At 52.0% G+C, this 23,505-nt stretch overlaps 1 protein-coding gene across 2 annotated transcripts in view; it reads left to right on the forward strand.

The window, feature by feature from the left end:
- The first annotated feature begins 6,598 nt into the window (after positions 1-6,598).
- FAM193A (family with sequence similarity 193 member A) overlaps positions 6,599-23,505 on the forward strand; it is a 50,435-nt gene continuing 33,528 nt past the window's right edge. For both annotated transcript variants that reach the window (XM_078861771.1, XM_078861772.1), the window contains exon 1: positions 6,599-6,944. In XM_078861771.1, the coding sequence (XP_078717897.1) occupies positions 6,774-6,944 (171 nt within the window). In that variant the 5' untranslated portion in view covers positions 6,599-6,773. The remainder of the gene's footprint in view (positions 6,945-23,505) is intronic.

The raw sequence follows: 23,505 nt of genomic DNA on the forward strand, positions 1-23,505 counted from the left end.
TGTACAGGTTGTGCCTGGAACAGTCAAACTTTGCTGCACGTCCTGGTATTTCACGGGTACCTGGGGTGGCATGGACCAACATTCATGTCGCACCACCTGTCACGACCCAGTTCATGCCGGGGAAACGTGATCTATAAACTTCAATTCGAGGAATATTCAGTCCAGTACCATCGGTACCGACCACAGACAATGCAACTGTGGATTTAATGGCATTCGGCCCGCTCTCCCGAGTCTTACAATAACGTTGAGGGTCCATCGGATGCCAAGTAGTTGCAGCTGCAAATTCACGGCATTTTTGGTGACATTACAAAACGAGACCTCCCCATTAGACTGTAGGGGGCAAGTGCTGTTAGCGAGTAGCACCTATGAAGGCCGGCACGGCACACGAGGGGGTGGGTGGCTAACACCACGCCCGGCCGCCTTTGTCTTCCCAGTGGCGATGTTTACACCACACTGGGTACTCATTTGAGGCTGAGTCAACCTAGGGGAGGCTCCGTACCGGTTCGGATAATCGTCACTAGTGTTGGCCGTGACACACACACCAGTCATCACATTGCTTTTCCACCCAAGCTTCAGTTCGCTGCAGGCTTTGGAAGCCTCAGGTGTCACAACACGTTCGCAGTCTCAGAAGTGGTGACATTACGTCAGTATTCTTTGGAAAGAGACGTTGGCATGGAATTCATCCAGTGAGGTTACTCAGGGTTTCACCTCCATGTCTCCGAATCCGTTACCACACTTTGATGTCAACTGAAGACTTCTGGAATGCTTCCAAGCCGACCTCTGACAAGTCCAGCAACCTGGAATGTGTTAACGAAGCAAGGAGAGAATTACTCTGCAAAAACAAAAACTACAAATCTCGGATGCTTTGTCCCCGCAACCAAAATGTGTCAGCTACCGAGCTGCATTTGGACCGCGAGCGATGTCCTTAGCAGCTCGCTCTGACTCCGGCAGCGTGGAGGTGGATCTTAGAGGAGGCGAGGTCGTCTCGGCTTGCAGTCTGGGCCACCCTGCCCATGGCTTCCAATGCGGCGTCCAGCCAACCGCGGCGTTTGGGTGTTAAAGCAAGAAAGGCTTCGCTGACTGGTGTGTGTGTGTGCAATCGGTGTCACTGGTAATGTACGTAACTTATCAGCTGTAAGTGTGAAAATGCGAACATTAGAGAAGAATGTGAATGGTGTTCATGTTGTTACTTGGAGAGACGTTCTGTCAGTGCCGGCCCGAGCCTCTTGGGGGCCCTAAGCAGAATTTGATTTGGGGGCCCCCCTCCCACCACGCAGACTCATCTGTGCTAGAAGATTATTGACACAAATGTCACACTATTATGTTATAGCGAATATTATAAACGAATACAGTGAGGTTATGTATTAATAAAAAATAAAAACAACACTTAAAATACTTCACTCTTTTATTAAAACTTCTGAATACAAACGGTCACAAAAAACATATTAAATAAATTATTTGCAAATGTGCATTAAATGTGCAATCTTTTAAATAAAACCAAAATAGACAAACATTAATCTAATCAAAAATAGAATGTTACAAAAAAAAAGATACTTAAATAATGAAAGCAAACATAAGAACAGCAAGGGTTCAACAATGTCAACTGTACAACAATGACCTCAAAATCGTTCCTTCCTAGCTTTTCTGGAGGCAAAGTCACTAATGACATCATTGTATGGTATTGCTTGGCCAACTTTGTTATTAATACTAATGACTGCAAGTCCACTTAGTCTTTCCTGGGCCATTGAATTGTCAATGAGCCGTGACATCCGTGAGCCGTGACAAAGCAGCAGTTGTCGACAGAATTTTCTTGTCTTGAATCATTTATTCATTCATTCATTAATTCATTTATATCACTTGTTTAAGTTATTTAATTGTAAAAAAAAACGATTCGGGGGCCCCCTGGTGGCCAGGGGGCCCCAAGCAGCCGCTTAGTTCGCTTATGCCTCGGGCCGGCCCTGCGTTCTGTTGATAACTTCATAGCTCTACCCCATGCGATGATCACCTGCTGGGACTCACTCCTCTCTACTGCATTGCATTGAAACTGTCTCTTAATTGTATTGCAACATGTTACACATGTTACACATGTTACATCGTGCATCATCTTGTGAACCGCTTTAGATAAAAATAGAAGCATTGTATAGCATATGGAAATTTGTTTAACCGATACCTAAATATATTACTTTGTTTCACGTACTGTTTCCATGTAATATACAACAAAAAATATTCGTTACACTTGATGGCATACGTTAAGCCTAAAACAACAATGTCTTCATGGTACTAACGTTGTATGCTTCCTATCCACAATGAAAGCACCACAGAACAATTTTAGAAACTGCCTCACGAATATGTACATTGGAATTCCAGTGATGTCATGAGACGAGCCTAAAGCCATTTGCTTTAGACAAACTTAATTGTTTTTTGCAGTCATTCATTCAAAAAACTTTATTGTAATGTCCACATGCATACAGACATCCTGGGCCGTTTGGCAGTGCTACACCAGGAGACACAGTCGGCCTGGCAGGCACGCACAGGGACACTGTGCTTTGAAGCGGTGACCTGATTCCTGTGGTGTTGATGATGTGCGTGTTGAGGTGTTCTTGTTGGTACTCATGCACTGCTCGCAACGCAGGATTACCAACTAACAGGGAACAAGCATGAGGTCGCTGGACTTTAAACTGCCCCCCATATGCACAGAGTGGATGAAACGTGTCATCTGTACACACTGCTGCACATGCCGGCTATTAAATGCGCGTGTTGAGGGCTTTGTCTTGTTGTTGTTGTTGTGTTTCCACGTAAAGCATCGACATTTGTGTCCATTTTTGAAACCGGGACAACCGCCCAGCCCCTTCCCATGGCCACACGAACTCGCTCCCAAGTCGCCCCGAGGCCGTGGAGCCTCTCCTCCTGGCTGCGAGGCGCCACGCCGTCGTCGTCTGCGCACAAAATGAGCGGCAGGGCCTCGTGCAGCTCCCAGCTAAGTGGCTTCATTCTGGCATTTATTAAGCCATCATTGTAATTCGTTGTTTTGATGAGATATTGTGGCGCCGTGATTCCATGTAGCTGTTATAAGTGGTTCGGCAGTTTTGGTTTATTTCCTCAGTACATAGCTCAAGGGGTGAATTTTTTTAATATTTTTAAAAAAACTCGACACATTCGTAATAGGCGACGTTTCGGGAAATGTCCCTTCTTCAAAGCGTGGTCGGGGTCGGCGTGTCGAGACGGTATCGTCGCAAACCTCCCCTACACGCGCGGTGAGCGACCCAATGCACCAGCAGCACCAGCAGCAACATCAATGTTGCTGCAACACTCGGGGGAACAGCGTCGGTGGTCAACGGCGTTGCGTTCCACCGCGCCCCCCCCCCCCGTGCTGTGAGTCTCTCCACGCGAACCACGCGGCGCATCTCGCGTGCACCTCCTTGCGCCCCGCACCTCCTCCGATGAGCACTGTGGGCTACGCGCGGTGCGAATGAAGTTGAACACCCACAGCGACACGCTCCGTCGGCATTCATGATCACGCGACATCTTTAACTGACGAGGTATTGCATTGGACACTCTTTACATACAATTACGGTTAATCCAGATGCTGTTCGACTGTACACCTAATCGAGGCGACGTTCAGCCACCGTATTTTGGAGGTGAACACCTCGAGATCATTACGAACGATGGCCTCCTCACTCGAGGCTCGGTACGAGCACCGTGACGATTTCACATTTATCGAAGTGACCTGCCATGCGCGTCATCCTGCAAGTTCACACGTTCAGATGACGTAGCCCTTGTTGTACAGGGCACACGCCGTGAGAACATTGCTGCCCCGACTCGAACAGCTGAAGACTCCGACCAACTCCCTCCACATCCACCGCAGGCAGACTGCGCCCTTGACCTGCGTCGTTCATCTGTGCTCGCACCCCCCCCCCCCCCGTGCATTCTTATCCCACTCCCAGATGTCTCCTGGTGCATGAATACGGAGACAGATTGGCTCCTTCACGCGCGTGTTCCTCGACGTCGTTTCTGACACATCCCGTCAGGCACGTGGCCGTCCGCGAGCGCACCACCTCTGCGACATTGGGTCAACACTCAATGTGTCATCAGCAAGGTCGGGCTTGCACTCCCTGATGGCATCTTCGGGTGTATCATCGTCTTTGTTATTTGGAGGGACACGTGCATACCTGTCAACTCCTTATCAGTGCCCTACCTCATTACAGTCCAACTCAGACCTTATTGGTCACCCGTGCCCCTCATACATCTCAACGGTCTACCTACAAAGTCCCATCACAAGGGAGAAACACAAACAAATAGACACTTTTTGTTGCCCGTATTGAAACGGCTGTACGTCGTATGGACCTGAATAGGCAATTTCCCTGTACAAGAATACGGGTACAGCTATGGACGAGACAGCTATGGACGTGACAGCTATGGACGTGTGAATGAGGCGTATGTCTGCTTACTCAATTTACTCCGCACGTTACATGTTCTCCACACAATGGCGCAACAGTCGCAGCGATTCGTGGGACCGCGTGGAGGCGGCAATCGCCGCGTGCCGAGGCCACGGGCGCCCTCTCGCGTGCGCCGAAGGGACCGCAGGTGCCCCAAGGGGGCTGAGCCGGCCTCCATGTGAGCCCCGGGGCTCTGCTACTTGGAGGGTTCGTTACATTATTGATGGCAAGTTATTAATATCGATGTTTGACAGCTGGTGGGGGGGCTACGCCTATAAGCCAACGCTGTGGAGGCGAGGGTTGGTGAATCGTGCAAATGGTGCTCAACTCCCATCCCGTGCGGTGTCAAGGTGCTCCAACCCTGGCTTGCCATGAGAAGGCGATAGAAACACATTCCTGCGGAGGGAGCTGGTAGGAACGTTGGGTTGCTCGGTCAATGGCCAGGGTCAACGGCGGCGTGGTGTATTCCACAAATATGGCCGACTGTGAGGGCGGGCACAAGCCGGCGTGAGTAGGTTAAACGTTGAGTTTTATAAGGGCACCACGGGGTGACCAGCCCCTCCCCTCCCCACCCAGCCCCACCCCCACCCAGCCCCTCCCCACCCTCCCCTCCCCACCCAGCCCCTCCCCACCCAGCCCCTCCCCACCCTCCCCTCTCCACACAGCCCCACCCCTCCCATTTTTGGATGCACAACGGACGGACGGACACAATAATCCCCTGTGGGCTGGTTAAACCAGGTGGTTCCTACCAGTACAAAAATGTGGACTAATCTCAATCTGTTCCATCTGTATGGAATAGAGTGTCACCCCCCTCGTGCACGTTTTCTAGGTTTTCTGGTTGTCCCCCATGTACAAGACACTCATCAACTGGCTGAACACGCGAATATATAGAGGACTGCAGAGCTTTGGCAGTTGTTGGTTCCGGTATACTGCCTGGCTGCGCCTATAAGCTCGCCTGTGGTTCCTCGGCGATTGTAAGATATAATTTGCATGAACGTCGATGCGATATAAAATGAAACATTGTTATGAAGTATAATAGGTTGTTTTATTGATGTTACATTTGTTGCTCAATGATTTTTGTGTATGGTTGCACTGTGTTGGTGACAGAGTTTGGAATATTTGTTTACGTAATACCTTACACGATGAAAGTTACTATTGAGTAACTTAAATTCCACGGTAGTTAAAATAATACTTTAGCCTTTTTTGAAGTGACTTCTTACGAGTCTCTTCACCGCTATCGACACGTGAGTTAAAAAAATGACCCATGGCTAAGAGTTAGTGTTTAAAGTGTCTTTTGTTTCACTGAGAACTCAGGAAAACCAGGATAGTCTCACTTGCAAGAGTGACTTGGGTTATCAAAATGACACAAGCAGGAATGTAAACTCAACAGTGAAGCGACTACATATGTAGTGTAATAGCGCCGGCTGGTGGACGGCAGCGGCAACTGTGGTGGACAGACAGCACACACGCCGGTGAGGGCGTGCACGGTGTGTTGGCAGAGCGGAGGAACTGGGGCAAGGGTCACGGAGGACCCCGTCTGGAGGCCCCTGGAACCTGCTCGTAGGTTCGAGAAGAGAGGCGCTGTCAGGGCAGAGCCAGGCCAAGCTGCTAGGATAAAAGGAGCTGAGAGCGGGATTTCGAGGCTGCTGGTTCTGGGAGTGGACTCGTGTCATCGTTGCTGTCGTCTTGTCGCCGTCGTCACTGCCGTCTTCGCTAGATTTTGCGCTGCTAGAAGATGTTTGCTATCTCAGTTGGCGCCGTCAGTGTTTGATGGTTAGTGTTGTGTACAGGCTAGGCTAAGCAACTGTGGAGAGCGTGTGGACGAGACCGTGAAAGTTGATAAATAAAAGAAGGTGCCTCCTACAAACCTCGTCTCCGAATCGCTGACACTACACACACATCACATAGAAATCAGAAGAAAGATAAAAGTGGAAAGTGAATCCCAAAGAACCGCACGCAATGCCCGGTTGTTGGGGCGGCCGTTCTCCTCGCACTGGGGCTCGCCGTCCACTGGGGGCGCTGCAAGACGAGAGAACGGCGCTGAGTCGCCCATCGCAGCATTGCCACCCCCGCCTCCAGGGCGAGTTGGCAGAGTCCGTGGGGCGCGGCGCTGAGCCCCCCCCTCTCGGCCCCGCGCAGTGGACTCGCCCGCGGCGCGGTGCACCCTGGGAGGGAGGCGCGAGCCCCCGCCATATTGGACGAGAGCGAGGGAAGCAAGGGGAGCGAGCGGTGCGTGCGGGTCCCTCTCCTCCTCCACCTCACTCTCGTCGTCGTCGTCGTCGTTGTCGCGCTCCCCTCTCTCCCGTCTCCCGCTCTCTCTCGGAGCACGCGCGCGCCATGAGTCCCGCCGACACGAAGCGCACCAAGCGGAGGAAGAACAGGAGGGGCGGCGGCACCAGCGGCGGCGGCGGCGGCACCAGCGGCGGCTCCAAGGCGCTGAGCCGTCAACAGAAAATGTCGCCCGCGACGAGCGGAGGAGGCAGCAGCAGCAGCAGCGCGAGCGGCGAGGTGAGGGGCGAGCGGGGGGTGGGGGGGAGAGGGATGGAGAGATGGCTGGGTGGAGGGTGAGGAGGCGGTGACGGGAGGAGTGATGGGGAGGGGGGAGAGGGTGAGTGTGGGAGAGGGGGGGGGTGAGGTGTGAGAGAGGGGGGGGGTGAGGTGTGGGAGAGGGGGGGGGTGAGGTGTGGGAGAGGGGGGGGGTGAGGTGTGGGAGAGGGGGGGGGTGAGGTGTGGAGAGGGGGGGGGTGAGGTGTGGGGGGGGGTGAGGTGTGGGGGGGGGTGAGGTGTGGGGGGGGGGTGAGGTGTGGGAGAGGGGGGGGTGAGGTGTGGGAGAGGGGGGGGGGGTGTGGGAGAGGGGGGTGAGGTGTGGGAGAGGGGGGGTGAGGTGTGGGAGAGGGGGGGGGGTGAGGTGTGGGAGAGGGGGGGGGTGTGGGAGAGGGGGGGGTGAGGTGTGGGAGAGGGGGGGGGTGAGGTGTGGGAGAGGGGGGGGGTGAGGTGTGGGAGAGGGGGGGGGTGAGGTGAGGGAGAGGGGGGGGGGTGAGGTGAGGGAGAGGGGGGGGGTGAGGTGAGGGAGAGGGGGGGGGTGAGGGAGGGGGGGGGTGAGGTGAGGGAGAGGGGGGGGTGAGGTGAGGGAGAGGGGGGGGGGGTGAGGTGAGGGAGAGGGGGGGGGGGTGAGGTGAGGGAGAGGGGGGGGTGAGGTGAGGGAGAGGGGGGGGGTGAGGTGAGGGAGAGGGGGGGGTGAGGTGAGGGAGAGGGGGTGGTTAGGTGAGGGAGAGGGGGGGGGTGAGGTGAGGGAGAGGGGGGGGGTGAGGTGAGGGAGAGGGGGGGGGTGAGGTGAGGGAGAGGGGGGGGGTGAGGTGAGGGAGAGGGGGGGGTGAGGTGAGGGAGAGGGGGGGGGGTGAGGTGAGGGAGAGGGGGGGGGTGAGGTGAGGGAGAGGGGGGGGGTGAGGTGAGGGAGAGGGGGGGGGGTGAGGTGAGGGAGAGGGGGGGGGTGAGGGGGGGGGTGAGGTGAGGGGGGGGGGTGAGGTGAGGGGGGGGGGTGAGGTGAGGGGGGGGGGGTGAGGTGAGGGAGAGGGGGGGGTGAGGTGAGGGAGAGGGGGGGGGTGAGGTGAGGGAGAGGGGGGGGTGAGGTGAGGGAGAGGGGGGGGGTGAGGGAGAGGGGGGGGGTGAGGGAGAGGGGGGGGGGTGAGGGAGAGGGGGGGTGAGGTGAGGGAGAGGGGGGGGGTGAGGTGATGGGGGGGGGGGGTGAGGTGATGGGGGGGGGTGAGGTGATGGGGGGGGGTGAGGTGATGGGGGGGTGAGGTGTGGGAGAGGATGGGGGGGGTGAGGTGTGGGAGAGGGGGGGGGCAAGTGTGGGAGAGGGGGGGCAAGTGTGGGAGAGGGGGGGGCAGGTGTGGGAGAGGGGGGGGGGCAAGTGTGGGAGAGGGGGGGGGCAAGTGTGGGAGAGGGGGGGGGTGAGGTGTGGAAGAGGGGGGGGGCAAGTGTGGGAGAGGGGGGGGCAAGTGTGGGAGGGGGGGGGGCAAGTGTGGAAGAGGGGGGGCAAGTGTGGGAGAGGGGGGGCAAGTGTGGGAGAGGGGGGGCGGCAAGTGTGGGAGAGGGGGGGGGCAAGTGTGGGAGAGGGGGGGCAAGTGTGGGAGAGGGGGGGGCAAGTGTTGGAGAGGGGGGGGGCAAGTGTGGGAGAGGGGGGGGGGCAAGTGTGGGAGAGGGGGGGGGGAAAGTGTGGGAGGGGGGGGCAAGTGTGGGAGAGGGGGGGGGCAAGTGTGGGAGAGGGGGGGGGCAAGTGTGGGAGAGGGGGGGGGCAAGTGTGGGAGAGGGGGGGGCAGGTGAGGGCCTAGGTATGAGGGAGGGGGGGGGGGATGAGGGAGAGGGGGGGGGTGAGGTGAGGGAGGGGGTGAGGGAGGGGGGGGGGGTGAGGTGAGGGAGAGGGGGGGGTGAGGTGAGGGAGAGAGGGGGGGTGAGGGAGAGAGGGGGGGGGGTGAGGTGAGGGAGAGAGGGGGGGTGAGGTGAGGGAGAGAGGGGGGGTGAGGTGAGGGAGAGAGGGGGGGTGAGGGAGGGGGGGTGAGGTGAGGGAGGGGGGGTGAGGTGAGGGAGGGGGGGTGAGGTGAGGGAGGGGGGGGTGAGGTGAGGGAGGGGGGGGTGAGGGAGGGGGGGGTGAGGGAGGGGGGGGTGAGGTGAGGGAGGGGGGGTGAGGTGAGGGAGGGGTGAGGTGAGGGAGAGGGGGGGTGAGGTGAGGGGGGGGTGGTGAGGTATGGGATAGGGGGGGGTGATGTGAGGGATAGGGGGGGTGAGGTGAAGGAGAGGGGGAGGTGAGGGAGAGGGGGGGTGAGGTGAAGAAGAGGGGGGGGAGGTGAGGGAGAGGGGGGGGGTGAGGTGAGGGAGGGGGGGATGAGGTGGGGGGTGAGGGAGAGGGGGGGTGAGGGAGAGGGGGGGGTGAGGTGAGGGAGAGTGGGGGGGTGAGGTGAGGGGGGGGGTGAGGGAGAGGGGCGAGTTGAGGCTGGAGGTGGGCGATGATGAGGTGGAAGCGTTGAGGGAGACGATGGGGGTGAGGGGACGGGGTGGGACTGAGTTGGGAGGAGGTGAGGCGGTGATTGTGAAAGGTGAGTAGTGAGGGTGAGGTGGGGTGAGGATTTGGTGAAAGGCTTGAATTGTGAGGCTAAGAGGAGAGGTGAGGGGGGTGATAGTGGTAGGTGAGGGGGGGGGCTTGGGAAAAGTAATGGTTGAGATGGGCGGCGAAAGAATCGGGAGGGGGGGGGGCACGGCGAGGTAGTAGGTGAGTGGTAACGATGAGGTTTAGAGCTGGAGGAGGTTAGCGCGAGGAAGGACTTGAGTTTGAAGGATTGAGAGGCGAGTTGATGGGGTGAGGTGGAGTCAGGGGTGAATGGGAGCATTTGAAGTGAGAGGGTGATGTTAAACGAGAGGTGAGGTGAGCGAGTAATGTATGTACAATATATGTGGTTGGGTAAAGTGGTGGGATGAGGTGTGAAGCGAAAGATGGTGTGAGGGATGAGTTGATGGCTGATGTATGGGTTGATGGAGGTGAGCCGTGGGGTCAGGGGAGAGGAGGTGAGTGGGAGAGTTGATGGGGAGAGATGCGAAGGATGTCGGAGGAGGTGGGAGAACTGACGTGATGTGGGGGTCTGATGAGGGGGGTAGGTTTAGCAAAAGTAAGATGATGAGTGTAATGTGAGGTGAGGCATCAACATCCCGTCATGGGTTGTGGGAATGCAGGAGACCTGGGACACGAGGACCCACACGGCCCCCCACACGGCCCCCCACACGGCCCCCCACACGGCCCCCCACACGGCCCCCCACACAGCCCCCCACACAGCCCCCCACACAATCCCCTGCCCCCACCGTTCTCGGCCGCAGGGGGTGCATCCCCACGTCCCCCCCTGTACCCCCGGTCACTCCGCCTCCTTCAGCTTCCCGCCCCCCACCCAGCAGGCCGGGGCTGCCGTCTGTCCTTGTCGGGGCTGCAGTGAGCCCGGAGCCGTTTCCTGCGGCGGCCATGGGGCCTCGCCCAGGTGGGGAGGGGGTGGGAATGGGCGATGGTGGCGGAGTGGGGGGTGAGGCAGCGCGGCCCTGCTGATCGGGGGCACAGGGGCCAGTGCCGGTGTGGTCTCATGAGGAGGGCTACGGAGAGGCCTGTCACAGCCACAGTGCTGTGTGTCGTCACTGCTCCAGTGCTGTGTCGTCACTGCCACAGTGCTGTGTGTCACAGCTCACGGGCTGTGTGGTGTCACAGCTCCAGTGCTGTGTGTCGTCACTGCCCCAGTGCTGTGTGTCGTCACTGCTCCAGTGCTGTGTGTCGTCACTGCTCCAGTGCTGTGTGTCACAGCTCACAGGCTGTGTGGTATCACAGCTGGAGTGCTGTGTGGTGTCACAGCTGGACTCGCTGGAGTGCTGTGTGTCGTCACTGCTGTAGTGCTGTGTGTCGTCACTGCTGTAGTGCTCTGTGTCGTCACTGCTGTAGTGCTATGTCGTCACTGCTGTAGTGCTGTGTGTCGTCACTGCTCCAGTGCTGTGTCGTCACAGCTCCAGTGCTGTGTCGTCACTGCCACAGTGCTGTGTGTCGTCACTGCCACAGTGCTGTGCGTCGTCACTGCCACAGTGCTGTGTGTCGTCACTGCCACAGTGCTGTGTCTCGTCACTGCCACAGTGCTGTGTGTCGTCACTGCCACAGTGCTGTGTGTCGTCACTGCCACAGTGCTGTGTCTCGTCACTGCCACAGTGCTGTGTGTCGTCACTGCCACAGTGCTGTGCATCGTCACTGCCACAGTGCTGTGTCTCGTCACTACCACAGTGCTGTGTGTCGTCACTGCCACAGTGCTGTGTCTCGTCACTGCCACAGTGCTGTGTCTCGTCACTGCCACAGTGCTGTGTCTCGTCACTGCCACAGTGCTGTGTGTCGTCACTGCCACAGTGCTGTGTCTCGTCACTGCCACAGTGCTGTGTGTCGTCACTGCCACAGTGCTGTGTGTCGTCACTGCTCCAGTGCTGTGTGTCACAGCTCACTGGCTGTGTGGTGTCACAGCTCCAGTGCTGTGTGTCGTCACTGCTCCAGTGCTGTGTGTCGTCACTGCTCCAGTGCTGTGTGTCACAGCTCACGGGCTGTGTGGTGTCACAGCTCCAGTGCTGTGTGTCGTCACTGCCACAGTGCTGTGTCTCGTCACTGCCACAGTGCTGTGCGTCGTCACTGCCACAGTGCTGTGTGTCGTCACTGCCACAGTGCTGTGTGTCGTCACTGCTCCAGTGCTGTGTGTCACAGCTCACGGGCTGTGTGGTGTCACAGCTCCAGTGCTGTGTATCGTCACTGCTCCAGTGCTGTGTGTCACAGCTCACAGGCTGTGTGGTGTCACAGCTGGAGTGCTGTGTGGTGTCACAGCTGGACTCGCTGGAGTGCTGTGTCGTCACTGCCACAGTGCTGTGTGTCGTCACTGCTCCAGTGCTGTGTGTCACAGCTGTAGTGCTGTATGACGTCACAGCTCCAGTGCTGTGTGTCACTGCTGTAGTGCTGTGTGTCGTCACTGCTGTAGTGCTGTGTCGTCACTGCTCCAGTGCTGTGTGTCACTGCTGTAGTGCTGTGTGTCGTCACTGCTGTAGTGCTGTGTGTCGTCACTGCTGTAGTGCTGTGTCGTCACTGCTGTAGTGCTGTGTGTCGTCACTGCTGTAGTGCTGTGTGGTGTCACTGCTGTAGTGCTGTGTGTCGTCACTGCTGTAGTGCTGTGTGTCGTCACTGCTGTAGTGCTGTGTGTCGTCACTGCTGTAGTGCTGTGTGTCGTCACTGCTGTAGTGCTGTGTGGTGTCACTGCTGTAGTGCTGTGTCGTCACTGCTGTAGTGCTGTGTGTCGTCACTGCTGTAGTGCTGTGTGTCGTCACTGCTGTAGTGCTGTGTGTCGTCACTGCTGTAGTGCTGTGTGTCGTCACTGCTGTAGTGCTGTGTGTCGTCACTGCTGTAGTGCTGTGTGTCGTCACTGCTGTAGAGCTGTGGTCGTCACTGCTGTAGTGCTGTGTGTCACAGCTGGAGTGCTGTGTGGTGTCACTGCTCCAGTGTTGTGTGTCGTCACAGCTCACGGGCTGTGTGGTGTCACAGCTGGAGTGCTGTGTAGTTGCTTTAATGCCGTGTGGTGTCACTACTCTAATGAGATTGTGAAATGCCATATTCAAGGTGTTTTGGCACTGCAGAGGCTGAATATGATTGTAATCATGCCACGTGAGAAAACAACCACACAGGCAAAGACATGACACCGATAGCTGAGGGTATTGACACTGCAGTTGGAATGCTTTGTCAAGACATGCTGTGTACGGCTGTTGCAAAGTTGTATTTGAGAGATGGTTTTGCCAAGTAATTTAAGAAGTCGAGCAGAGGTACAGTCATATTACATTGTGACTCCGGTGTGAAGACTGGACAGTCCGTGAACTGTGTGCTGCAGCGAATATGCAGTGGTGTCGTCGGATGCATAAAGCACACAACAGCTGGACCAAATATATATTTTCCATAAATTCACCACAAGCAAATATTAGACTAGAATAACAATTCTATATTTACAGCATCCCAACAAAAATGTCATCTTTAAATATTGGTATTTTTTCTTTAAATTCAGTCTAATAATTAATCGGACGTCATTGCACCCACGTTGTGGTTCTGGATCTGCCAAGTCCAGTGTAGCTCGGCTCATTCACGTAAGTTTTCCACAACCGCTGGGAATCATCAGCTGTGGCCCCATTCTCACAGCAGCCCCACCAGCCCTCCTGACGGCACCAGGTAGACTCAGGAAGTGGTTTGGACCTCGCTTTCACAAGCGAGCCGCACGCTGTTATTCTGGCCGACCTCTGAGCCAGTCGTGCAATCATGGGGTTTGTTTTGAAACCGGTCGGTGCAGTGAGTGGTGTCCCTCGCTTAATTCGACTTACCAGCTGCGTTAACGTTTGAGAGTATGCAGCGGACACTCGTAAACACACCCCCTGGTGTTTTTTCACACATTGACCGTGCCACAACCATGTTTTTCCTTTTGTTTGTTGATAACAAGTTACATTTACCAAAAGCACACAGTTTATAACTGTACAGCTAAAGAGAATGTATCCTTAAAGGGCCTGACCTGACCTAAGCCTACATTAACGTTCGTTTAAGGCAGACTTCTTTAAAGATTCCCTCCCTGACCTCCATCACCGCCAGGAGGTGGGGGCAGGGGGAGGTGCCCGAGGTGATGGAACAGCAAGGGCTGATCCCCTAGAGGCTCATGGCTCATGAATAGGGATCTAACTGTACATAGATGCAGCGATTAATATTGATCCTTATGCTAAACAATGTCGCTAGACGTCACTACTTTCACCATTGTTTAAAAAGGATTCATCCGAGTTGAATCCCGACCATGAATCATGCCCTTTTAATTGAATCGCAAGGCGAAGCAAATTGTTAGATCTAGCTGACGCAGATCCGGGCCACGCTGTTGATCCTCGAACGTGAATAAGCTGTTTCTTGGTCGCCAAGCCTGGTTGCCGCTCGTCGTTTTTAAATTCAGCTTCGGATCACGATGGGCTGTGCGGCTCCCCCTGTTGCCTCCAGCTGAGGCCCGCTTCCTTGTCATCTCCATGGAGCGGACACCAGCTGAGCGTCGGGTTCTCATTGGCGATACAGAGCTGACGGATTTTCTTTTTCCTATTTGCAGCACAGCAATTGACCCAGGGAGGGCACAGCTTTGCGACATGATAAGGAATTAATCGGAGGTTAGGTAATGAAATCGGAAACGGTCGTATGTGTTTTCTAAGGTCTGCCAAATTAAATATAAAAATGTATGCTCGCAATGTTACGAATATCCGAAGTGATATGTTTAGTGAACGAGGTGCTGCAGTCGCTGTTGTATGAAAGAGAAGTGGCCTGAGCCCAACTCGGCCAGTGTTTCGCGTGACCTCTCAGGGGCAGATCCACAGGGATGGGCCAGGCTGCCTACAACTCAGGCCTGGTTTCTGCTGCACTACACCCGGGTGAAGCATGTGTCTCAAGGTGGAGCAGCTAGTTAGAAAGTAGCTCACAGCTATATTATGAAAAATGTAAAGATATATATTTGAGCAAGAACTGAGTAGAAATAAATGTCTTTGCCTGTATATTATGAAAGATGCTGCTTGTGAGGAATATTATTGTCAAGAGGCTGCGTTCTGTGGATGCCCTCTTGAAGGCTGTGCTCACTGCTGGTCGTCTGGGCCTGCTCGCATGGTTATGGGCCGGTGTAGCTCTGATTTGGACAATGAATTCTAGGTTTTAGCGCACATAGTTTATTTTGGCTCAAAGTTCACTTGCTGAGTTGTTAACATCCATAATTATAGGTTACATGAGTACTTTACATGCATGAGTTGCAGCTTGGGTGATTTGAATGGGCTTTCTGACACAGTCGTGAAATACTGGGTCAATAGTCATCAACCCAAACTATGTGTAGCAAAATGACAAACTCTCTCCTGAAGCCCTCTCGTGGCTCGCAGGCCTCGACATTGGTAGGTGCCTGAACGTATTGCTGCAATATGCATGGATAGAATAGACTCGTCATTAATGATCGGTGTGGTTGGCTATTGTACGAGTGATCCATCGGCAGCGGCAGCTGAGGGAGTGAGCCATTGGAGGAGGAGGAGATGTGTGCGTGAGCTGTGGATGGAGAGGAGTGAGTGAGCTGCCTGCCAGTTCATGCTCCATGGACTGGCGAACTTTTGGGGTTCGTTTTACTCAAATGTCGATTACCATATTTTATTCTAAAACGTCAGAATTCTACAACGCTATACAGTACCATTCCTCCTCTGGCCTTAGGCCTGATTGTTTTCATACAGATAGCCCCATTACATAATGCAGATCACTGGTGTTGTATTGATGTTGTGTGCTAATCACTTTTGGCATGTTAGTCTATTTTTATGTCAATTACTGTATGATAAGCATCAGAGTTAATTGCTTCTTCCCCAATTAAATTCTTTGCGGGAGAAGCATCCTTGTGTTTTCTCTGCATTGAGTAATATTTGCTTTTCTGGGTCACATCTGTGAGTCTGCGTTTCACAAATCGAAAAGCATTTGAAATGATCACAATGATTTACAGTCACAAACTCCTGCCTTTGCCCAAGCTAGTGATGTGCATTGGTGTATGGCTATGCAAAACTCAGAATAAATGCACATCTCAGACTTCATTGAACTTGACAGTTTGAATATTGACAAGCAACTCCCTCACATTTTTCGTGTTCTCGGGGAGTGACATTTAAAAATAACCTTCAGAGGTTGGATATTGATCTTTGACATGCCACTTAAAAGACCCTCATTCTTAAAAAATGTCATGTTTTTAGGTGTTAAATGAACACTAGGTTTTTCCAGTCTCAAAATATTTGTTTCATATGTTCACAAAGTAACACTTCCCAATTTGTGAACTTTTTCATAAAAGTACATCGTTTTATTACAGTCGCATTCACCTCACGCGCTCATCATTTATTCTCACTTTGTGAAAATGCGACGCGATAAATTGTTGAATGACTTCTTTTGAGTTTTCTAAGAACTATTCATCTTGAAAGCGTGAACGGTATGGGATGGAAGTATGAGTGCATCATTAAAGTGTGCAAGGTGGCTTGGGACATCAAGACCTCTCAAGGTAGTGGTAGTATGTTCGGTCAAACCCTTAGTTGCATCGTGCATGTCTTTTGAAATGTTCTGCATACGCTTTGCAAACTGAAGTATTGGTCTGGATACAAATTTCACTTATTAAAAACAACATCCTCACGCATTCAATTCAGGATACCTTTCTAAGGTGTGGAAAATATTGTTCACAACTCTTGAATACAAAGGGTCCCAACATGTAGACTTGGTATAGATGGTGTGGTAAGGATTGCTCTTGAAGTAGGTCTCATAACCAGATTGCTAGTTTTGGGTGCATAAGAGTGAAAACATTTCCTAGACCGGTTGCCATTTCTTATCTGTGCGGGAGAGCGCTGCTTATTCACCGCTATTGTATCTGTGATTCCTGTCGCCCACAGAGCACAGTGGCTCCCCAATTATTATTAGTGTTGTCTGCAGACCCCTGAGGTTTCCCGGTGCGTTAGTCACTGATGGCAAGAAAACAAGGAACGTTGATGTGGCAGCTGCTTCTGGATGTGATGCGTTCGGCATCGCACATGTCGTGGCACAAACACACAGGGACTCGCACGGATTGTAAAAAATGAACCTGCGTTATCTGTTGCTGTACCTGATCGACATCGGCCATTATCCCCCTCTTTACTGACGGGAGTTTTACTGGTTAATTATGGAGTCCTGTGCACTTTTTTTGTTATTATAAAGGTCCTGCTCCCAAGCCAAGGACACGTTCATGTGGGGTGTGAAATTGACTACTTCCGGTGATTGCATTTGTCTGTGGCGCACATTGTAGCTGCCGCTTTTTCAAGGGTGTCTGTCCTCTTCGTAGTCAAATTGTTGGAACGAAAGCGGTAGCATTGCCAATTGTAAAGATTGACCGTCTCCCCTGCTCATGGGGGTTCCCCATCATGCGCTTCCATGTTCCACTCGTGTCCAGTCTCGTCCAATCACGTGCGAGCAGTGACACTAGAAGGCCGCATGGTGCCAGCAGCCTATCGCATAAACACACATACACATTTGCAACGAGCCCAGATTTTGTTCACTCTCGTTGAGAGCAAATTATTTAGAGGCGCAGGTAGTCGCACGGGATGGCGGTCATAATCACTCCCGATTGCCCAAGTTCTGTGACCCTCTCTTGAGATGTTCTGTCAATCCCAGTAACGATTGCTTATACAAGCAGAAGTCGGTTTCCTTAGTGGGCGGTGATGTCAAACGTGTGGGAGGTGGATGATTGAAGGGACTGATAGCACAGTCCACCCAGGACCTAGCCCGACTAACTGTAGTTAGCTCATAGCTCCATCCTGTTAAGCAGACGACTCTATATTAGGCTGACACTACCTGGTGAAAGCCCATAGAGCCCAGCCTAACTTTAGCAATCATTTCAAGAACAGTGGGTTACGTCATCTGTTTCAATTTTAATTATTAATCGACCAGTGGGCTTTCCTGCTCGTTCCCAAGCGAGATGAGACGATCTTGCCACCATTCTGCACAACAGTGCCTTGTACTTTGCACTTGCAAGAGAGACGAGGTGAAATGTCCGTGAAGGAGACTGTGAGGGAAAAATAAAATCCCAGGAGCAGACGGCAAGGTTGCGCTTCCGTGTGTGACGTCCCACCAGTGTCGCACAACTGGGCTGCAAGAGACTGCGGAAGCCTGTGGCTCGTGGTCTTCAAGGAACCGCGGTGTCACTTGTCTATCTACTGGCAAGGCAGACTGTTGTGTTATCAAGCGATTCCTCACCCCCCCTCCACCATCGCCCCTTTTGCGAAGAGCTCCACTATATTTTTGTGTCATTAGAAACTGAGTAGAAATACTGTAAGCACAAATGCAACAGAGATCTGCACTGGGCCCCCTGCAGGCATCTCCGTGTCCACGGCCGTGTGACTCGGGGCCCCCATCCAGAGCTGGCGATGTGGAACTGCATTGGAGAACTGTAATCCACCCACTCGACCTCCACGTTTCTGGGGATGGTGACGTGGCCCAGCAGTGGTGCTACAGCCGCTTGTTGGAGAAGTTTTCACTTCGAATCCAGTAGGCCACCCTGGCTATTACTGCGGGTGTTGTCACCGTAAAATACTCCACGCTGTCTACTTCACAGTGGATGTTAAAGATCCCTTGAAGTTATTCAGAAGAGTAGGTCATGTTCCAGCATTGCGCTCTTCCGATTAGCACGGTTGGCTACGTACAGTACGAAAGAAGTTCTGCATCGTTACATCATGGTCAAAATTTGCCAAATTTGAAAGATTATCCAGTCATTACTCAATTCGGAATACACAAAGCACCATTGCCCCTTCAAAACTACTGCAGACTGTCTGTGAAAACTCTTTACCTTGCTTTGTGATATAGCCATGCTCTACAAGAATGAAAGTGTCTATACCAAATGTATTAAATTATGATGTTTTATTAGTACTGTGGATCAGGCGTGTCTGCCAAAGCCAGGAGACGGCCTTTCTCTCCCACTCAGGGAACCAGTTATTGCCGGGTAGCGCTGGGCACCCGTGCAGTGACAGACCCGGTGCAGTGACAGACGCGGCGTTACCAGGGTAGTGCAGTGACAGAGGCAGCGTTGCTAGGGTAGTGCAGTGACAGACGCGGCGGTACCAGGGTAGTGCAGTGACAGACGTGGCATTGCCAGGGTAGTGCAGTGACAGACGCGACGTTGCCAGGGTAGTGCAGTGACAGAGGCGGCGTTGCTAGGGTAGTGCAGTGACAGACGCGGCGTTGCCAGGGTAGTGCAGTGACAGACACGGCGTTGCTAGGGTAGTGCAGTGACAGAGGCGGCGTTGCTAGGGTAGTGCAGTGACAGACGCAGCGGTACCAGGGTAGTGCAGTGACAGATGCGGTGTTGCCAGGGTAGTGCAGTGACAGACGCGGCTGTACCAGGGTAGTGCAGTGACAGACGCGGTGTTGCCAGGGTAGTGCAGTGACAGACGCGGCGTTGCCAGGGTAGTGCAGCCCCCGTTCCAGAGGAACCAGTCCCACTGGCCCAGAGCTGCATCTCCAGCTTGACAAAGGGGAAACACATTTTTCATTATGGGGGAAACAATACATAGGTATATGAAAACATGTGACACTAAATGTATTAATCAATTGAACATTCAGTTTCTAGTATTCAATATTGTTATTGGAACTTTCAGCAGTTTATCTAAACATTGAATTACACTGAGTGTTTCATTACAGCTCCTGATATAATTGTTGATACTCTATGGTTATTTCGGTAAAGTCACGTTGGTAGAATAAAAATACCGAAAGAACCAAAGAGTGGATTCCTGCAGTCACGAAAGCTTCAAATCAAGATTGATTGTTGATAGTTCGAGATACAAGGTGAAGTTAACCGTTGCTCATTTTCTATAAAATTGCTGTTGCAGCCATGTGAAGAGAGTGCACAGATACTTAAGAGTAAAACTGTTTTGATCTTGTTTAAGATTAAAACAACAAAAAAGCATGAGCTCAGATTTATTTTCTATAGACTTGTGATGTTTTATTTGTATACTGTATGTCTTGCGTGCCTCGATCCCTCTGCCTAATTCAGGTCAGTGCCTTTGGGCTGGGTTTCTAGGCAAGAGGGGAGGCGTGGAGTTTGTTCTCCGGCCTAGCGGCACCTGTGTTTCATTCATAGTCAAAAGACTGGCTTGCGATGGGATAAAATGGCTTAGAAATGTGCCGATGTGTTGCAAAACGCACGCTGGAGGAGCAATGTTGTAAATTGGATTTCAAGAAAGTTACATCCAGGAGGGTTGTGCAGGTTAAATTCAGCTTGAGTCGTATCCTGCAGTGAGAACAGTTGGTGGATATTACTACTCTGTTGCCAGTGGTCAAGTGCGTTAACTTGTAATCACGTCTTTAGCACTGGCTTGTCAAGGTGAAATTTACTTTTGTTGTAGCTACTTCGCCTGTGTGTTTCTATTTTAACAATTTTTCTTTTTCCTTTTTTCAGTCGCCTCCAAAGGCCATATTCGTTTTGTATGGATCTACTCCCTTGCTTGAGATCTACCTGGGGGGGGAATACGCACGCAGTCAAGTCTACGATAACCTATATTACCGCTTAATAAGGGGCACTTTTAATTTGCTGAAGTAGCTTAATCATAGGGAACTTTTTTAGCAGAACAAGTAACAGTTAGAACAGTTCGATTGCCCATTGGATCAGTGCTGTAGAAAATCTATGGACCTCTACAGATTATTTTCAACAAAGTGGTCGTTTTAGCTTCTGAATGATTGTTTTGATCATTGCCTTGGGTTCATCACAGTGTGAAGCTTAGTCCATAGAATATCCCTGTAAAGTAATATTTAGTTCTGTTTAATCAGCATTAAATGCAATCCTCACTTGATTGACTGATTTTCCTCGTCTGCTTTCAACTTGTTTCTCTGGAGCAGCGTGAGGGTCGGGTCCTTTTGTTGTACTTGGGCTTCATGGTGGTTTTGTACATTTTGTTGGCTTGGTTAAAACCCAGGAGCACTGAGGAGGTGCCATCCTCCTTAGCCACCAAAACACCTGAATATAATCATGACAGCGTAATGTTGATACCTGGTTCCCATGAGATTAGCCCCACTGTGCTCATAGACTTCAGAGTTAAATGTTAAGTTTGGGGGATAACTGGACATAAATTACCTGTTGACCAACTTTCCCAAAGTGCTGCTATGTGATTCTATTAGGCTATGATTCCTCTTGTTCGAAGTACATTTTCACCACATGTTTTGCTTTTGCCGCATTGGAACTTGAAGGATTTCAAGAATAATAATTGGCTGAGCTTTTTTGATAAAACAGAATTTTACCCAAAAGAGTGCACAAGGATCGTCCCATGTGGACATGTGTGACGCCACCCTTCCGCTGGCTGGGTTACACACTTATTGCTGTGCACAGATGCACAGCAATGCATCCAGGCAGCCTCAACAACAACTCACAGCCACAACGCTTACCTACGGCCTCAACGCTAATCCACACTTGATTGAGTTCTCTCACCTCTCTTTTCTCTAAGACTGAACGATTATCGGTGATTCTGTTTCAATCTTCATCGGTGAACATGAGTGAAGCGTCTGTGTGCACACCTACATGCATAAGCGAGCGTCTCTGTAAATAAATTACATATGCGAGTGAGCAGCCAATTATTTGGTTGTCCAAATAGTTGTCGGGGAGGTCTTAACGGTTTTCCTGGTGGTCTTGGTAGTAACCCAGTCGTACCAGTGGTTCTGCAAGTCTGATTGGTAGTCCCGTAAGTCCAAGTGGTTGTAATGGTGGTCTTATTAAAAAATCTGTTTTCTGGGAGGTCTCAAGGGTCGTCTTGGTTGTCCCAGGGGTAGTCCCCATGTTCCCGTTAATACTTCCCATATTCCCAGTCGCAAGTCCATTGGTCGTCCCCCGATATTAGGCTGCCGGTAGAGACCAGAATTCCCGTGGAAAAGTGCTTCAATGACGATTTTAGCAGGCCGAACAGGCCCTCTATTTTTGCCTGATTGTCAATCTAGGATCCTCCAAGCCGCCTCCCACGAATCCACGATTCCGTTGAACCCTCAACCCTGCTAGGAATCGCATTTGTTTCTAATAATGGAATCCCTTCCAAGCTAGGATTCACGAGAATGGCCCAACTCAACCATTCACGGGGTGGGATTTGCATACCATCGCTATGTCCTGATGCACCGTGCATGGTGAGACTTTCTGCATGTTAAGATTATGCAGCTTATGCCAGCGGTCGGTCCTTGGGCCAAGACCCACAATTTCAGAAGGAGGTTTTTTTTAGGAACAGGTTCAAGCTGCCACACAGAAGTGGACTGCTGTTGGTTTGGTAATGAAAGTGAATATGAACAAATGGTTTTTAGGTTCCTTCTTCCTTAAAAAATGTATTAATCAGTTATTTCGGAGGATAAAAACTGGTGCATACGATTGGCTATGTATGGTGCAAAAGAAGCACAACATACATTTGACCATCACCCATCAAAGTTATGCGCAGTTTTGCAGGGGTATAATTATTGAGTATCACATGTGACTGGATGAATATTGGCTGTGTTTGCATTGTCTTCTTCAGGCCTGATAGGAAATGTCCAATGTAAGGATGTGAATTTAAAACATTTAAACAAGTCTGCTTGTAAATTATGGGCAGCTGCATGAAGTTGAACAGCATGAATCCGATATGGTTCTTAATGAGAGCCTGAGCCCTCATCCATTCGTCTGATGTCATAATGAAATGCAAGTTCATAGCTGCATTATAAATGAGTCAGCTTTTTTCCCCTGCATCTCAATCTATTCATTAATTTTCTTATCACCTCTGTCTTTGCATCACTCTGTGTGTCTGTATTTATTCCATGCATCATCGTGTTGTCCACTTCTGGTCTCCCATTTCCCTCTATTTGCCCCCAATACCTTTGTATTCCCCGTTGTTATGGTCTGTGTGCAGCAGTCAGGCATTCAGATGTTTGCCATTTACGCCCCATAGTGAGGTCTGGCACCCCCCTCTCTTACCGGCCCTCACGCCCTGGCTGCAGGCCTCCAGACGCCCCTCATCAATGGGGCGGGGGGGGGGGCTCTTGATGCTCCTAACACCTCGAGACCAGCCCACTGAGATACAAGACCACAGCTCCCCCCATCAACTTCCTGACCCCATTCATTAAACCACTGTCCGATGCAGATTTGCTATTTGGCTGGAGTGTTTAAAGTGTAGTGGGTTCAACTGAGTCGCACTCTTAGACTTGGAGGCAGCGTATATATTTAGTTCCAACACAATGGGGGGTGACTTCACCCTTTAACAAGACAACGGCCAAGGGTGGTGACCACCCTAGCTAACGACACTGGTAACTATTAACTCCGGACCCGGGACCAACGACATACTGCCCGGGTCCAAGTGCTGGAAGACTCGCAGAATGGAGATCGTAGACAAAGGCTTTCTTCCCCCAGACGGACAACCAAGATCCCTCTCGGGACTCGGCTTAAATTCTCTCCGGCGTGGCCGGCTCCGTCCTTGGCCACGCCCCCCTTCCAGAACCGTGAGGAAGAACCTGGGTTCGAATCACGTGGCCCTCCTAGCCCCCTCTTGGGGGCCCCCCTGTCATTCAAACCAGTCACGTGTCCTCCCGGGTCAACCAGAGTGTCATGGCCTTCCCCTTCGGTCGGCACACACACCGTGGCCTCTAGGGCCGGCACGCACCCACAACATGGTGCCATCCAGCGATGTCATTACAAAAGTGCTATTCTTTGCACTCGTATTATTACAGCAGAATGGTAATGTGTGTGACTTTGTAAAGCTAGATTATTGTTTAAGTATAGCCGTCTTTCACTTGCACGCTTTACTCATCTTCTGTGTGAACCGTTTTGTATCTATTTTCAGAGCTCATTAATAAATACAATTTTTAAAACACTCAATGCAATTAATGTTAATTAGCAGTGTGGTGGCATCTTATAATGAAGAGGTACTCGACTGTGTTGCCAGTGCAATGGGGAGATGAACCATTGAGCTGAACATAATTATCACCTTCTTACTTGGCTAC

Source organism: Lampetra fluviatilis, chromosome 12 (genome assembly GCF_964198595.1).
Source record: "Lampetra fluviatilis chromosome 12, kcLamFluv1.1, whole genome shotgun sequence".
Taxonomy (NCBI): Eukaryota; Metazoa; Chordata; class Hyperoartia; order Petromyzontiformes; family Petromyzontidae; genus Lampetra; species Lampetra fluviatilis.